The sequence below is a fragment of the Vidua macroura genome, chromosome 15 (genome assembly GCF_024509145.1).
Source record: "Vidua macroura isolate BioBank_ID:100142 chromosome 15, ASM2450914v1, whole genome shotgun sequence".
In the NCBI taxonomy this organism is placed as follows: Eukaryota; Metazoa; Chordata; class Aves; order Passeriformes; family Viduidae; genus Vidua; species Vidua macroura.
The window spans coordinates 2,773,904-2,791,208 of record NC_071585.1 but is presented as its reverse complement, the minus strand read 5'-3'; the positions used below and the strand labels follow the sequence as shown (position 1 = coordinate 2,791,208).

Here is a 17,305-nt window from a genome sequence, read left to right as displayed (position 1 = left end):
GCGATCCAGGTGCCACCTGGTGTCCAAGCACAGCTCTGCACAGGGAGCCTCAGCACACTGCAACAGGGAATTCAGCCTGTTTCAGGTGTAAATATCCTTCCATCAGGGGTATTTCCAGGGTTGGGGCAGCCCCAGCTTCTCTGGGCACCCTGTGCCAGGGCCTCCCCACGCTCCCAGGGAACAATTCCTTCCCAATATCCCATCCATCCCTGCCCCCAGGCTCTGGGAAGCCATTCCCTGTGTCCTGGCACTCCAGGCCCTGCTGCTGCAGGAGCTGTGTTAGACCTTTGATCATCCTTCTCCACCCCCAGTCTAATCCTATCACAATTTCTATCTGAGGAATTGCTCTGGACACCCACTGGAGTAACCCTGACTCATTGCCTGTTTCACGTTGTAGTGACCAGAACTACAAACAGTCCCCAAAAGGGCTTTGGGACAGTGGGAGTGCAAAGTGCAGAGGCTGTTATGGAAACTGCAACTCACTGAAATCATGTCATTTTAAATAACTTCAGGAAAATTCTCCTGAATCAGCTCTGCAGCTCCCTGCAAAGCTTTTGCTGGACTGAGAGGCATAACAGGGGTGTCCACCCCACCTGGCCTCTTGAAAAGGAGTTCATGGTGCTCCCCTCATGTGCAGTGATTCCAAAAACTCACCAACATTTACTCTGAGGAGCAGAATTCCCTCCATTCCTTCAGACAGTGGATGACACTGCCCTGCCAGGGACATGCTTGACCCTTGGGAGAACAGGAGCCAAAAAGGTATGGGGATGAAACAGACAAACAGATCAGGTAAGAAAAATACTGCCTCTTCTTTAATGTTCAAAGACATCAGTAAACAAACAGAACCGTACAGAGGCTGAACCCCCCCTCCCCAAACAGCACATTCCAAACCACCACAGGTACCAGGTGAGGACTCGGGAGAAGGAGCAGCAAAATCTGGCATTGGAGGGATGGCCAAGGGAAATCTCTGCTGGGTGAGGGCAGGAACAGAGCACTTGGAGGAAGCAGCTTCCCTCACCCAGCAGCAGAGCAACATCTGCTGGGTACAGCCCAGGAACGGTTTCCTCTCAGAGCAAACAGCCCAGATCTCTTGCTGGCACACAGGAGGCCCATGTGTGAATGTGGGAAACACAGCTGGAAGCTACATTAGAGGTGCAGGACACACTAAGTACTGATCTAGGCAGCCAAACCTCTGTTGCACAGGCATTCAAGCCTCCCAAGGAATAAACACAACAGGGAGGTTGTGTCCAACTCAGCCAAGTGCTGCAGAACTCGTTTGTGAATGCAGATGTGGGTGTGGGGGGAAGGACTGAGCCTCTGCTCTGCACACATCCTTCCATCCACTCCACTGAGCTGCTCCAAGGACATCCTGACCCCTACCCCACAGCTGGCCTGGTCTTCTCCAATAATTCCTGGAGCTGTGGAGCATCAGCTGCTTAAGAAGGGACATCAGGAGCAGCTCTCAGTGCAGGCTGCAGAGGACACTGGGGTGGTACCTGAGTGGAGGTCAGGGACAGCAGGATGGATGCTGAGTGCTGCAGAGAGCAGAGATCGTAGGCACAGCTGCTCCAGCTCCCAGCTGGCTGGCAGGAGAACCATGGAGCTCAGGCTCTGAGGGCAGTCCCACAGCTGCCAGCCAGGACTCAGCACAGCTCCACTCCCACAGCGGTGACAGCCGTAACCGTGACGTGGTGACAAGTAAGGAACTCGCGTCACCTCTGTGCCTCTCCGGGTGGCAGGAGCCTGCAGTGGGGCTGTCTCTGCTGCCACCACACGCAGTCCAAGATGAAGAGAGGGCTAAACTGGCTCCTGCAGGGCCCAGGTATGTGCTCCAAGCATCCGTGTCCATGGCGGGAGGCCCCGCAGCCCAGAGGCCAGGGCAGAGCCCTCAGATCTCCACGTCGCTCTCCTTGTCATTGTCGTGGTCACCGTCGTAGAACTCATTGGGAGCTTCAGGCCTGGGGGAAGAGAAACCCCTGTCAGGGAGGGGAGAGAAACCTGGAACCCTTGGGGCCTGAGGGATTGTTATCTTAGGAGACCACAGAAGCTCCTTGGGTAAAAACAAGAGACTCAGAAGTGACTTCCCTGCCCATGAGAATGAGATGGGCTTTAAGGTCCCTTCCAACCCCAAATTCTGGGATTCTCTGACTTGCTCTAGGACTCGGGTGGATTCCTCTGCAGCCCCTCCCAGGGGCAGGAAGGGAAGCCCATTGCTCCAGAAGAAGCTCTGCTACCTGCTGTAGTTTTCCTCGGAGCCCCTCTCCTCTGGATCAGGCTCATCCGTGCGGTCGTAGCTGAGCAGGTCCGAGGGGACGTCGTGGATCTGCACGCTGGGAGCGTGGTTCAGCATCTTCAGGTTCTCAAATATGGTCTGCCTGATCTGATCCAGGTACTGCAGGGACAGAACACACAGGGACCACCACAGTGGGATGTGTCACAGCTCTGTCACCTGCCTGCATCACCTCTGTGCTGGCCAAGAGCAACAAATTTGTGCAAAAAGTCACTTATCAGAGCAGAGCGAATTCAATTATTGATACTCAAGCAGGAAACCCTGAGACAACCCAGTTGTTTTTTCTCATTGTTTTTTTGCCCTGGGCTGGTTTCACAGGACAGAGCAACAACCACAGGATTTTGGAAATTCCAAGCTGATATTGCAGCATGGCTGCAGGCACTCACCTGTCTGGAATTCTGATTCTCAATCCTCGTGCTGACATCAGGGTGAAGGGTGAAGTCTGGAGCAAAGTATTCAAAGTACTCTGAGATGGAAGGAGGCAGAGTTAGAGCACAGAGGGCCAGAAGCTGTGCAGAGAGCAGAGCTCACCCTCCCACCTGCCTGGGGGAGAGCAGAGCTTAAAAAGCACAGTGATATTCAACCCTGAGTGCAAGGGATTAGACAAAACAACAGGAAATCACAGAATCACAGAATAATGAGGTTGGAAGAGACCTCTAAGATCATCGAGTCCAACCTATGTCTTAACACCTCAACCAGACTATAGCACCAAGTGCCATGTCCAGTCTTTTTTTAAACACATCCAGAGATGGTGACTCCACCATCTCCCTGGGAAGACTATTCAGTGCTTTATTATTCTTTCAGTGAAAATTTTTTTCCATATATCTAACCTGTACCTTCCCTGACGTAGCTTGAGGCTGTGTCCCCTTGTTCTGTCAGTTGCTGCCTGGTGGAAGAGACCGACCCCACCTGTCTGCACCTCCCTTCAGGGAGTTGTGGAGAGCAATGAGGTCACCTCTGAGCCTCCTCTTCTCCAGGCTGAACAACCCCAGCTCCTTCAAATGTTCCTCACAGGGCTGGTGTTCCAAGCCCCTCACCAGCCTCGTTGCCCTCCTCTGGACACACTCAAGCATCTCAATGTCCTTCCTAAACTGAGGGCCCAGAACTGGACACAGCACTCAAGATGTGCCCTCACCAGCGCCGAGTACAGGGGGAGAATGAGCTCCCTACTCCTGCTGGTCACACAATTCCTAATGCAGGCCAGGATGCCATTGGCCTTCTTGGCCACCAAGGCACACTGCTGGCTCATATCCAACCAGCTGTGGACCAGCACCCCCAGGTCTCTTTCTGCCTGGGCACTGTCCAGCCACGCTGTCCCCAGCCTGGAACGCTGTAGGGGATTTTTGTGGCCAAAATGTAGAACTCGACACTTAGACTTATTAAACTTCATGCTGTTGGACTCTGCCCATCAATGGTGCAAATTAAATCACCCCAGACACACACAGCTGTGTCTGCCCAGCAAAGTGGGTGGCAGGAGATCACAGAATGGTTTGGGTTGGAAGGGACCTTAAATCTCATCGCACTCCAACCCCCTGGCAGGGGCAGGGACACCTTCCACTAGACCAAACCCCATCCAACCTGGCCTTGGACACTTCCAGGCATGGCTAAGGCCATCTCCAAGGTCAGGAAGTGCTGACACTTTGCCTCTGGTCAATGCAGAATAAAACATCCCGAGAATTTCAGCTGAGCTCGTGAGGAAAAAAGGCAACTCCAACTTACCACTGTATGGGAGCTCGTCACTAATTGGTTCATCCACGAGCAAGGACGTTTCATAAGTCCTGAAAACATGGGAAAAGAGGAGCTCAGGACATGGGAAATGCAGGGACAAATCCCACAGAAGTGCCCAAGCAGTGCCCCTCAGCAGGCAGAGGGGACTCACCAGCACCGTGCCACGTTCCGGACCGTGTAACCTCCTCCTCCCAGCACCAGCAAGGGGATGTTGAAGCTCTTCACGTACTCCACACACTCCCTACAAACCCCAAAGAGGAAAATGCCAGAGCTGGAAACTGCAGCACAGGTTCATGGGTCAGAAATGCCCCTCTGAACTCCAGCACCACCATGGCTGCTGTGACACACCTGGAGCTTCCACCCAGCAATCTCCAGCACAGGGGCTGGGTTGGAAAGGACCTTAAGGTTCATCCCATTCCATCCCTGCCATGGCAGGGACACCTCCCACTGTCCCAGGCTGCTCCAAGCCCTGTCCAGCCTGGCCTTGGGCACTGCCAGGGATCCAGGGGCAGCCACAGCTGCTCTGGGCACCCTGTGCCAGGGCCTGCCCACCCTCCCAGGGGACAATTCCTCATTCCCAATATCGCATCCATCCCTGCCCTCTGGCAGTGGGAGCCATTCCCTGTGTCCTGTCCCTCCATCCCTTGTCCCAAGTCCCTCTCCAGCTCTTCTGGAGCCCTTTTAGGCCCTGGAAGGGGCTCTGAGCTCTCCCTGGAGGCTTCTCCTCTCCAGGTGAGCACCCCCAGCTCTCCCAGGCTGGCTCCAGTCCTAGGACCATCTCCATGGCCTCCTCCTCCTTCACCACCCCTCTGCAGCACCTCGTACAAAGCCTCATTCTCAGACCCCCTCCAGTCACACAAATGTTAAAAAACCCTCAAAATCTGCTGGCAGGCCAAAGCCAAAGGTCCAGCCTCACAGCAGAGACTCCTCAGAGCCCTTCAGGTGGTTTTTCTGTGCCCAGCCCTGCTGTACTTACCCATGGCCTCTTATACTGAGGTTAAAACATCCCAACCGGTCACAACCCAGAGAATCAGCACCACACTGGGGAAGAGAAAAACAAGAGAATTTTGGCACTGCTCTCCAGATCCACACCAGGGAACAGAAGGTTAACACAGACACAGCCCTCTGAGCCCTCTGCAGCCTCTGAAGGCATGGATGTGTGCACAGAGGTTTGCTTCCTTACCTGCAGGACTATGCAGGTGGGCTGATAGTAATCTACCACCTGGTTAATGACTGGCTGGAAGAGGTGCTTATAACCTTTGGAGAGAGAGGTGGATTTGTCATGGCTCTGGAGCACAAGGACCAGGAAACCCCTGGGGCCAAGGGGAAAGGGAAGGGAACACCTACTTTGGTCATCGATGCCATCTCGGAGGGGCACGTTGAGACAATAGTAACGGCCACTCTCTGCACCAACCTCATACATGTCACCTGCAAAACAGGACAGGCACAACAGCCCTGACACTTCAGAGCTGTGCAAAGGCCAGGGCTGAGCTGGGCTGAGCCTTTCCACCTAATCAGGATCCCTTTCTTACAAGCAACTACACTTCTGTTCCTCTCTAATCACTTTCTCCCACCGTTTCCCCCAGCAGCTCGAATTTTGTGATTTACTCTTTCTGCTCCAGCAGAGCTTCCAAGCGATTCTGAAGCAGGTTTCCACTAGAAATTAAAAAACTTACCTGTGCCAGGAAAGAAATAGTTGCCATATTTGTGAAATGACACTGTCATGACACGATCTGTCAGGTAGAAAGCCTCCTGCACCCCGTCCCCGTGATGGATATCGATGTCGATGTACAGCACCCGGGGGTGATACCTGTGGAATACATCAAAGTTGGGATTCCAGGCATTTGTACACACTCAAACATCTTCCTCTGATGTGCTTGGAAATTGGGATTTAAAACATTTTCTTCCGAGGTGGTTGGAAATGTATATTAGAACAAAAAGGTTTTTAGATGAGGCCAGAAATGTCTTGGAAAAGAACTCGTTTAAGCAGCTGGCTGCTCAAAAGTTGCAGATTCTTGTTTCCAATGTGCTCATAGTTAATCTTTAAGAGCTCCAGTGATTTTAATCATATCAGGAAATGAAAGGCAAGCTGGCATGGAGGAGGTGGGAAATGGAGCACTGTGTCCCAGCTGGTGAGCACCAAAAATTCCAGGCTGGGCTAAATTTACTGGAGAAGCAGCCAGAGACACAGAGTCAGAAGCAAACTCAAAATGCAGTCACCTGCTGCAGAAATGGTTCCTGGAAACAGGCAACAGAAGAACAGGGACATAAATAATATCCCCTGAGGGGTAACTGGGCTGTATTTGAGGCCTCTGGTGGACGGGATTAGGAAATGGGAGTGCAGGGATTGCCAGGAAAATCCTGGGGTTCCAAACAGAGCAGGGAAGGGGGAACAAGAAACCCCAGCACATCCCATAAATCTGACTGAGAGCAAGTAAACTTGCCAGCAGTCATGTAACTACTGTTTGATCAACTCCAAATCCTTTTTAATTCCATGACAACTCGTCTGAGGTTCAGTGACAAGGAGGGCACTTTGAAGTACCAAAAAAAAAAAATTAAAAAAAAAATCTCAGATCAATTCAAGACACTAAAGGTATTTCTGTAACTTTTCCTCTCATTCTAATTTTATTTTTCATTTCCTAAAGTGAAAAATAACCCGACTCTTTTCTATGGAGACCAAGTGTCCTTTGATCATCTGTGTGCAGCCCAAATCCTGTTCTTAAGGTGCCCAACAAAGATTTGAGTCACTTTTGTGTCTCCAGTGAACCAAAACTTGCATTTACCTACAAAAGTCTCACTGTGGCAAAAGGGCTGAGGCTCAGGAGCCCCTGAAATGGGACTGAAGAACTCTTCTGTACCCCTCAAGCTCCCTGAGGGATAACAAAACATCTGACTCCAAAAAAACTGGAACCAGATGTTCCAATGCTCAAACCCTGTCTTGTGTCTTAAGGATAAGGCCAGGACAAAAATGAAATTTTTGGGCTTCCTGGATTCCAGAAAGGCAAAGGAGGCAGGGAAATAGAAAAAGCAGAGGGCAAGCACAAAGCAGCCAGCAGAGCTCAGCCCTTGGCCCTGTCCTTACTTGAGCAGCTCCAGGATGCCAATCACGATGTCATTGACGTAACAAAAGCCCGAAGCCTGGAAGAGAGAGAAACCCCAAGAGTTTAGGATGAGATCAACACAGGCCAGGCCCCAAAGACAAGAGGAATTCACAGATCTCATTACCTCAAACTTTTTGGCATGATGGAGGCCCCCTGCCCAGTTTATGGCAATGTCACAGATCTAAGAGAGGAAAGAGAAGTGAGTTTAAAGTGACAATAACCCTGTACCCTCCTTCCCACCTCCACCTGCCCATCCCAGGGGTACACAACACCTCCTGGCTTTTCCTCCTCCTCAGCTCCAGCTGGGTTCCAAAAGATCAGCACCTCAGCCCCCTTACCTTGTTGTTCAGCTGTGTTGCTCCCTGCAGGGAGGCCCCAGTGTAACGAGAGCAGAATTCAAAGAGGCCTGGAAACACTGGGCTGAAAAAGAAACCACATTCCAACTCAGAACTCCTCATTCCTCCCCTTTTCTGCAGAGCACAGCCAGGACTCAAACTGGCCAGGGCTAACACCTGAGCGAGAATAAAGCTCAGTTTTCTGTGAAAGAGTTAATTTGGGGTCAGGACCCTGCCTGTAATTCATGAGCCCCAGCAGGGGAGTGAGCTGGCTGCAAACACAGTGGGGAACACAGGGAAACTGAGAGTGATTCCCAAAGCTTCCAAACCAGCCTTGAGAAGGCTTCACTGTTCCCAAAAGCTGTCAAGAGTCCATCCTGCAGCTCTGCTGGGGTGTGCCCACACCTGGGACAGGATGAGACACTGCCTCAGAAGATGGGGGGACTGGAATAGCTCCCAGTCCCAGAATGATTTGGGTTGGAAGGGAACTTAAGAGTTTGACTCCCTGTCATGGCAGGGACACCTTCCACTGTCCCAAGCCCCCTCCAGCCTGGCCTTGGGCACTGCCAGGGATCCAGGGGCAGCCACAGCTGCTCTGGGCACCCTGTGCCAGGGCCTGCCCACCCTGCCAGGGAACAATTCCTAATTCCCAAAATCCCATCCATCCCTGCCCTCTGGCAGTAGAAGCCATTTCCTGTGTCCTGTCCCTCCATCCCTTGTCCCAAATCCCTCTCCAGCTCTCTTGTCAGCTCCTTCAGGTACTGGAAGGCCACAGTGAGGTCACCTTTTCCCTTCTCCAGGCTGGACAATCCCAGCTCTCCCAGCTGAGCTGCTGTGTCTCTCTGCTCATCCTGGTGCCTCCACTGGATTTGCTCCACCATGTTCTTTGATCCCCAGAGCTGGATGCAGCACTCAAATTCTTTCCAAAGACAGCTACCACATTCCAGAAGAACTGGAAGCCCTTCCAGAACAATCAGAGTCTGCAACCCAACAAGCCCAAATCTAGACCCAAAAAGGAGCACTGCAACACCCCCAGCAAAGGGAAAGAAATCAAGGAGGCTCCACACCCTTATCCACACATGTCTTAGGCTGGAAATGGGGGTGTGCATTCTATCTGCCTTCAGTTTGAGCTGGGGCAGTTCTCTGCTGTTCATGGGACAGTTTTCTTTATCTCTCCCACAGCCAATCCTCCCTCCAGGAGATCTCTTCTGTTCATGGCCACTGAGTGTCCCTGCATGGCTGAGAAAATTCCATCATCCCATGGGGAGAGGCTCTGCCCAGGGGAGGAGCCAAGCATTCCTACCTGGATACAATCTGACCTTGGGAACACCACAGCAGCCTTTGCCCACTGCATTCCCAGAGGAGCAGCTTTCTGCCCCATTGCACTCCCAGAGGAGCAGCTTTCTGCCCCATTGCATTCCCAGAGGAGCAGCTTTCTTCCCCACTGCATTCCCAGAGGAGCAGCTTTCTGCCCCACTGCATTCCCAGAGGAGCAGCTTTCTGCCCCACTGCATTCCCAGAGGAGCAGCTTTCTGCCCCACTGCATTCCCAGAGGAGCAGCTTTCCGCCCCACTGCATTCCCAGAGGAAGCCCAGGCCCATCTCCAGCAGCCCTGGAGCTCCAGAGGAAAACTCCAGCCTTGTCCAGGCTCCTGCTCCAGCAGAAGCACAGCTGGCACTGCAGGAGGGCTGAGCCCCCATGGAATGGCACTGCTGCCACACCCTGACCCACAGCCTGCCAGGGCCTGCTCTGACTCGGGCAGGGTTTGGTTTTGTTTGTACTATTGCATTTGTATTTTTAGTTTTCCATGTAAAGAACTGTTATTCCTGCTCCCATATCTTTGCCTGGGAGCCCCTTAATTTCAAAATTATAACAACTCAGAGGGAAGGGGTTTAATTTTCCATTTCAGGGGAGGTTCCTGCCTTCCTTAGCACTCACCTGTCTGTTCAAACCCAGACAGCAGAGGAGGGGCAGGCTCCTCGTGCTGCCTAAACCAAGGCAGGAATGGCACATTCCAGAAGAGCTGCAGGGCCCTGGGCAGGGCAGGGCAGCTCCTGGGGGCACTCACCAGTCGTCGCCCACGTTGAAGGCGTTGAGGCTCTTGGTGAAGCCCTGCATGTTGTTGGGGCTCACTCTCTGCAGGAAGTCGATGTAATCCTCGGAGTGGAAGCGGCACATGTCGTGCTGGGATGCCTGGTAGGGCTTGAACACCTTCCAGAGACAAAAGCAGGAGTTATTTCCCATCCAAACTCTGTTTCCTCGGGCTGGAAGGAATCTCAAGCTAACTGACAAGTGGCCTGCACGAGGTACATAAAAAATGTGCAAACACTGGCACTTGTGTTCATTTAAATTCAACAGCTGCTCCACAAAACCTGCTTCTCCTTTCATAAATCCAAATCCTGCCTCTCCTGACTGCAGCTCTTGCCATAAAATTGCTTCCTACCCCATAGCACGTTGTCCTGCTGGGCCAGTAAAATAAACCACAGCTTCTCCTTTCCTGGGGAGATCCTTCCTTCCTCACTCACCAATTTAAGACCTTGATTTGGGGCGGTTCTGATCCCTCTGTAAGATTTACTGACAGGCTCCAAATTATTTGGGGAAATCTCCCAGACAGATGGAAGAGCTGCATGAGTTTTGTTTCCTCTGGAAAGGAAAATGGGGGGAATGGTCAGGGAGGTGGATGGACTCAAATCCAGGATCTTGTGACGGCACAGGTTTGGCATTTAGTGCACATCCCTCAGTAGAGGGGAAGTTAAAAATTAACACCACTGGGAGTTAAAAATCAACACCACCATCTCTAATCAATTCAATTGATAAGAGATCTTTTCTGTGATTCCTCTTAATATTTTAATTTCTCTTATTTTAATTTCTCTTATTTTATGCAAGCACTTGACAGAAAAAGTGGAACATGAACACAAGGGAAGATGCACAAGCTGGTCTCCAAAGGGAAATTCCTCAGGACAACTGCACCATGCTCCTGCTTTCTGTGCTGAGCAGGAAACCTGGTCCTTTTCAGAGCCACAAGAAACCAGAACAAGCCCATCTCCTCCTCTCCTGGTGCTTTCCATGTGGAATTTGGTGTTTCTCAGAGGCTGCTGCCTCTGACAACTCCAACAGGGGATGAGGTGACTCCTTATTGCCAGGGATCCCCCAGGAATCCTGATGGTTCATTAAACCAAGCCAGACCAAAACTGATGGCAAAGAGAGGAGCAATGGCTCTCACTGGACAGCCAGAGGCTCTCAGAGTAGGGATGTGGGAATCAAACAGAAAGGGAGGGGAAAACCAGGCTGGAATGTTCACTCAGCTGCTGGCAGAACAAACCTGGCTCCTTGCAGCCTTCCCAGCAATCCCAGCCACGTTCCTGAGCTGGGGAAGGTGGGAAGGGGCAAACCCAGCCCAACAGGATCACAAGCTTTGATTGTACGGAGGCAAACAATGCAACCACACCACAAAATCATCAGGAATTCACAGTCCCAATGCTCCAAACCCCCGGTTTTATTTGCTCCTGACCCTGCCAGTCCCTGACTCTTTGGGGATGAAGATGTCTCTCAGGTTTTCAGCTTCCCAGTGGCAGCTTGTGGAAAACATAACCCCTCAAAAAAAAAGAATTTCAAGACTGAAAATGTAGAGCTCTGCCCACAGCCTCCTTCAGGCAGGGATTTGCCATTTAGAAGTGTTAGGTCAGAACATGTTTCTTGGCTGTTCCTGCAAGGAAAAGCCCAACTCTGGGGAAGTTACTTGTGGAAATAATAATACAAAAAAAAAACTCTGGGGAAGTTACTTGTGGAAATAATAGCAATAATAATAATGACAATAATAATAATGACAATAATAATAATGACAATAATAATAATGACAATAATAGTCTGGGGAAGTTTCTTGTGGAAATAAAAAAAAACCAAAAAAAACTCTGTGGAAGTTACTTGTGGAAATCCACAGAGTGACAGTAAAGATCTGGAAAAGAAACTTTGCAAAGACTCCCCACAGTCCCCCCAAGTGCTGCATTTCCACACAGTCACTGCCCTGGATGTGGTTTCATTTGGGCATTTTATGAATAAAGGAAATTCTTCTCACGTCTAAACGCCTAAAATTCTTTTCATAAATTGCATCTCTACAGTTGCCTGACCTCAGCAGCTCCTTGGAATTGAAACATAAACTTTAAGAGATTTAGAGATTTTGGAGGAGCTAAGATTTTAGTTAGAGATAAGCCTTACTAGAGTTAATTAAAATAAAAGGACTCTGTAAGTAGGCCTTGATGAAGTTAAGAGTTAGTAGTTAACTAAGAATTCATTGCTTGTCAACACAATCTTTAGTTAGCTGGGTTTATAATGAAGAATATAGAAACTGACAAACAGCTTTTAGGAACATGAGACAATTGTGGGCCTCCTCTGTTCTGAAACCAATTGAAGACAAGGAATGGGAGTTCTACCAAGGTTCATTTGTCATACTTGCATTGAAAAGGTAGAAAGGTCAGAATGAGGAAGACTTCATTTACTTCCTCATTCTGGGACCCCTCCCCATGAAAGGGACCACCGACCCATTTCAAGGAACAAACTACACTTGCCTAATAGCTTTGGGAATGATTAGCATAGGAAGCGAGGAATGGGATGTACCAAAATGATGAATATGTGTTTGTATGTTGGGTATTCAATTCTGGAGTGGATAAAAGGACTCTGTAATCATTGGAAAGGTGCAGTGTGCATTTGGGAGCTGTCCCGCACGCTGCCCGGCGCCGCAATGAACATACACTTTATAACTTTAAACTGTTAGAGGGTTTTTGTCCGTCACAGTTGGATATCGGTGCTAGATCAATATCCAGATTTCTTTACTAAATCAGAATCCTCTACAGCTGCACCAACAGTGCAGGACTGAGCTCTACAACCATCAGTGAACCTGTCCCCCACCCGCGGGGCTAAAGCTCTAGAACATCAGTGAACCTGTCCCCCACCCGTGGGCCCCAAGCAGCCCCGGGGCTCGGCGGCGGAGCTGTGGCACTCGCCGAGCCCTCCGGGGCGCCCGCCCGTCCCCAGCCCGCCCGGCTGGCGGCACGCGTGGCTTACGATCATTTTCTTGTAGAGGCCGTAGTGCAGCACCAGGCTGTGCGTGAGCGCCAGGCGATGCGGCTTCATGGGGTGCCCCGCGCCTGCAACGGAACCGCGCGGGGATTAACGGGGCTGCGGGGGCGCAACGGCCGCCGCCGCCCGCCGGGCACCGCGCTCCGCACAGGTCCGGGGCTGAGGGGGACGGGCGGGAACGGGGCAGAGGGGAGCGGGCTGCGCCACACCCCCGCCTGCAGCCGGCCCGGCCCGGCCCCAGCCGCACGGCGGCCGCTCCGCCGCGCGGCCCCGGCGCTGTCCCGGCCCCGCTCGCACCGTAGTGGAAATTCCCCACGTCCGGGTCGTAGAAATAGGCCACGGTCTTCGCCATGGCGGACAGGCCGCGCCGCGCTCCCGCTCACGTCATCTCACCGCGACACCCGCCCGGGGCCGGGTGGGGCGGGGCCACGGCAAAGACACACCCACAAGGGGCGTGGCCACGAGCGGGGGCGTGGCCTCCCCGCGGTCCCGGGGTCGCCCCCCGCTCCTCCGGGCTGGTCCCGGTTGCCACCAGCGCCTCAGGGCTGCGCCCAGGCTGGCCCCGCTGCTCCCTGGTGCCCACACGCCGCCCCCGTCACCCCAGCTGCCCCCCCGGGACCGCGGGCACATCGCAGGCACATCGCAGGCTCACCTGCCTGCCCCGCACCTGCCCCCGGCTGCGCCCGCTTGTCCCAGTTACCGGCTGGACTCTCTCCCATAACCCCATGGCATCTCCCCAGTCATCCTCAGCTCCCACAGTTATCCCTCACTGCCCCTCTCCTATTGCCAGTTACCCCCAGTTACTGCCAGGTGCTCCCAGTCACCCCCCCCAGCAGATCCCAGTTGCCCCCTGGATTCTCTTCTGCAGGCCTGCAGCTGCCTCCCAGTCGTTCCCAGTTAGTTCCAGATGCCTGCTGGATTCTCTCACATAATTCTACATCTGCTCCCTCACTCGTCCCTCCTCCTCACCTACTCCCAGTCACTCCCAGCTGCTCCAGTTACTCCCAGTGAGCCCAGCTGGCCACTGGATTCTCTTCTCCAGGCCCACAGCTGCCTCCCAGTCACTCCCAGGCTCCCCTGTCACCCCCAGCTGCCGCAGCCCCCACCCCCAGGGCACGGGGGATGGGCAGGGGGTTTCCATGGGACACCCACACCCTGATGGGACTCGTTCCGTTCCAACCCCTGAAGGATGGGGACCTGCCACGGCCAGCTGTCACCAGGTGCCACCCTGGCAGGGTGCAGGCTCTCCAGACCTTTGGGAAGAACCCTCTGGAGGCACTGCCAGGCGGGAGGGAGGAGGACAAAAGCTGCGTGGGAAATCGCTGGGTGTGAGGAGGCGGCGGAATGCGGGAAAAGCTGGAGCTGACAAGGGGTGGAAAGAGGAACGTGGTGTGAACAGTGCCGGCCGGGAATGGCAGCACAGACCTGCTCCCTGCGGGCTGGAGGGAAGGAAGGACGGGCAGAGCAGGAAGCCTCATCCAAAGGCTTGGAAAACCAAGGCAGAATCAATGCTCGCTCCTGGCAGCCTCCTGCTTGATGGCTCCTGCAGTTTGGGATGAAGGAAGCTGCGCTGGAGACAGGCTCCTCAACCCAGCGGGGTCTCAGAGAGGGGCAGGACCCCCAGAGCTGCCTGAGGATGGCACCAGGGCAGACGGGTTCCCTGGCATCTCAGTGGATGCCAGGCTGGCATTTCCAGGGCATGGAAACCCCTTGGAAGCAGCAAGAGGAGCTTCCCGCCTGTATGGGATGGGGCAAGGCAGGATGGCCGGGAATTCCGGGTGCTGTGCTGGCTGCAGGTGCCAAGGTGTGGTGAAATGGTGGGGTTTTTAAAGGATATCTCTGGCTGTCTCTGTCCCCGCCACTGCCCCTTCCACACCGCTCCCTGTGTGGGTTTCCTTTCAGGATCCCAGCTCAGCGTGGAGCAAGGATCACAGGGTGGTTTAGGGGATAGGATTGGAAGGGAACTTAAGGATCATTTCATTCCAATGCCCTGCCAGGGGCAGGGACACTTCCAGAGGAGACCCAGGACCCTCTCACTGTGACCCTGCAGGGCACAGCTGTGGCTGGGGACACTCAGAGAGGGCACCTGGCACCGAGCCCAGCACCCAGCATGGGAAACTGTGGGAAATTCAGCACTCCTGGGCAACTGACCAATGTGATTGGGTCAGGGTCAGGGTTAGGGTTAGGGTTAGGGTGAGCAGAAGCTGTTTGTTGTTTCCATTATGCACTTATTTATACATTCGAACTCTCTGCACACGCTGGTCACACATTTCTTATCCACGTGTTCTGCGTGCACCTCTCAGAATCTGGGACTGGTCACAGTCCAGGTGCTTTGCTGCTGTTATTTAGTTCTTGTGGTCTTGGAGTTCTGTTTCTCGGCTTCTTTCTTATTTAGCAGAGTTTATGTCTCAGTAACCTCGATGGATTCTAGAGGGTTCTGAGAAAACTCTGCTAAGGACAGTTACAAGCTGGATGGCTGGTGCACACTGAGGCCTAAGTTCAGATACGTTACTACAGGAAATCAGTGGGATTTCAACGTGCTGAGCAACACGGCTGTGCTGGGAGCTCCCGAGGCTCTGACGCTGCTCCCCCATGACGACACTCCTGTCCCTGCCCCACCAGCTGCTGCCACCAGATAACGCCCGGCTGGGGACACGGAGCCACGTGGGCAGCACGTCCCAGTGCCCGCCTGGGGGACGGGGTGAGAGAGCAGAGACACGTCCCTGCTCGAGGAGAGCAGAGACACATCCCTGCTTCCAGCTGGGATCACTCTGCTGCTGAGCTGTCCTCCTGGGAGCCGCGTGCTGCTCCGGGCATCTCCACGGGTGTTGGAGCAGAGCAAGGGAAGTGTCGGAGAGGGATAATTTTAGATGCTCTTTGTGCTCAGAGAGCAAAAGCAGGCTGTGGTTTAACGGCCATTAGCTAATTTGGAAAGCTGGAGCAGGGCTGAGGATTCAGGGACACGTTTGACACGATGGGATGGAGCAGCTTTGCGGACGTGAGGAGGATTTTTGGGCTGAGCATCGAAGCAAAGATCCCAAGAGGAGCCTGGACCTGGTCACTCCAGCCCGTTTAGCTGCCACGTGGACAGGCAGCAGGGCCAGGGCGGCTGATCTCCCAAAAGGACATGGTCACCTTGTTTGTGGGGTGACATTTGCTCCAATGGCTGCAGAAGAGGTGTGGGAAAAGAGCGGACAAGAGGTAACGTGGAATTTCACTGGGACTGGAGCCAGCTGAGGGTGACAGGTGACAGCACTGTCCCACCAGCCTCTCCTCGGCCACTCTGTCCCCTCCTCCCAAGCCTGCAAAGCTTAAAATGTCAGTGTTTCCAGGCAATGACTGGAGAGGGAGTGAAGCTTCCAAGGACTTCCAGGATTCAGGGAAGCCCCGAGGAGGGTCCTGGGAAGGAAGGGCAGGGAATGGTTTGGGTTGGAAGGGACCTTAAATCTCATCGCATTCCAACCCCCTGGCAGGGGCAGGGACACTTCCACTAGACCAAACCCCATCCAACCTGGCCTTGGACACTTCCAGGCATGGCTAAGGCCATCTCCAAGGTCAGGAAGTGCTGACACTTTGGCCTGGTCAATGCAGAATAAAAATCCCAAGAATTTCAGCTGAGCTCGTGAGGAAAAAAGGCAACTCCAACTTACCACTGTATGGAAGCTCGTCACTAATTGGTTCATCCACGAGCAAGGATGTTTCATAAGTCCTGAAAACATGGGAAAAGAGGAGCTCAGGACATGGGAAATGCAGGGACAAATCCCACAGAAGTGCCCAAGCAGTGCCCCTCAGCAGGCAGAGGGGACTCACCAGCACCGTGCCACGTTCCGGACCGTGTAACCTCCTCCTCCTCCTCCTCCAGCTGGTGGTGCTGGATGAGGTGGGCAGGCAGAAAGAAGGCAGCTGCCTATCCCAGAGCTCCAGCCAGATTGTCCTGTGTCTCAGATCCCACTGCCTCGGCTGGTGGGGTCACACAGGACGGGAGAGGAGCTGGGATGGGGTCAGGAGGGACAGAGGATGCAGAGCCCAGGCTGTGGACGTGCCACGAGCAGGCAGCCCACAGCCACAGCTGCACCTCCCTGGCTTGGTGTGGGGCTTTACCCCATGTGGGTTCTGTCCCCACACGGCCAGGATGAACAGCCTGCTCAGAAGGGGAGCTCCGTTGTGTGGGTTCATGCCTCAAATGCTGGCTGCTTTGGGACAGAGAAGTGCCAGGGTGTTGTTTCTGAGTCACCTGCGAGGTGCTGTGTGGGACCATTAAAATGATAACGTGGTCCTGCAGTGGGACAAGGACTGAGGCCCTGGAGGGACACTGAAGCTGAGGTGGTGGAAGCAGCATGAGGACTGGGAGCAGGTGATCCCTGGTTGGGAGAATTAGGAAGAGAAACACTCAGCTGGGGTAATCCAGCTGCAGAGCCAGGAGGGAGCAGCTTGACAGCCACAGAACCCCCTCCTCATCCTGGCTCACCCCACGAAGGCCAGGATTTGTCCTCAGCAGGGCCAGGCTGCTGTGCCATGCTGTGTCCCCAGCTTGTGGAAATGCCTTGACACCAGAGGCCATGGGAAAATGGGAATGTCCCCTTGAATGGGGAGTCCTGATCAGCCTGGCATGGCTGGGGTCAGGAAAGGGGGTGGGGAGCTGGAAGGGGGTGGGGTGCAGCAATGCTCTGGCTGGGCAGGAATGCCCAGGAGGAGAAAGAGTGATTTATTGTGCAGGACAGCGTGCGTGGGCACGAGGAGAACGGGAATACACTCGCCATGACTGCATCCCCTCA

The 17,305-nt window shown here is 53.6% G+C and overlaps 2 protein-coding genes across 3 annotated transcripts in view; one reads left to right on the top strand and one right to left on the bottom strand.

The window, feature by feature from the left end:
* Window positions 1–790: 790 nt before the first annotated feature.
* HDAC3 (histone deacetylase 3) lies at window positions 791–12,949 on the bottom strand. Its single transcript, XM_053990740.1, has 15 exons — window positions 12,828–12,949; window positions 12,516–12,598; window positions 9,523–9,665; window positions 7,458–7,539; window positions 7,244–7,300; window positions 7,101–7,156; window positions 5,695–5,828; window positions 5,366–5,446; window positions 5,202–5,275; window positions 4,995–5,059; window positions 4,170–4,259; window positions 4,010–4,068; window positions 2,677–2,756; window positions 2,235–2,392; window positions 791–1,958 (listed from the first exon to the last, which is right to left on the bottom strand). The coding sequence occupies exons 1-15, from the start codon at window positions 12,880–12,882 to the stop codon at window positions 1,889–1,891; spliced, it is 1,287 nt and encodes a 428-aa protein (XP_053846715.1). The 5' UTR covers window positions 12,883–12,949; the 3' UTR covers window positions 791–1,888.
* The window catches only part of RELL2 (RELT like 2), a 16,318-nt gene continuing 11,606 nt past the window's right edge, over window positions 12,594–17,305 (top strand). Inside the window, exon 1 of one of the 2 annotated variants that reach the window (XM_053990738.1) lies at window positions 12,594–12,681. Coding sequence is in view for 1 of the 2 variants with exons in the window: in XM_053990736.1 (XP_053846711.1) it covers window positions 15,510–15,731 (222 nt within the window). In the remaining variant the exon portion in view is untranslated. Of the gene's footprint in view, window positions 12,682–15,097; window positions 15,732–17,305 lie in introns of those variants that run through there. The other variant, XM_053990736.1, reaches the window with a different exon arrangement.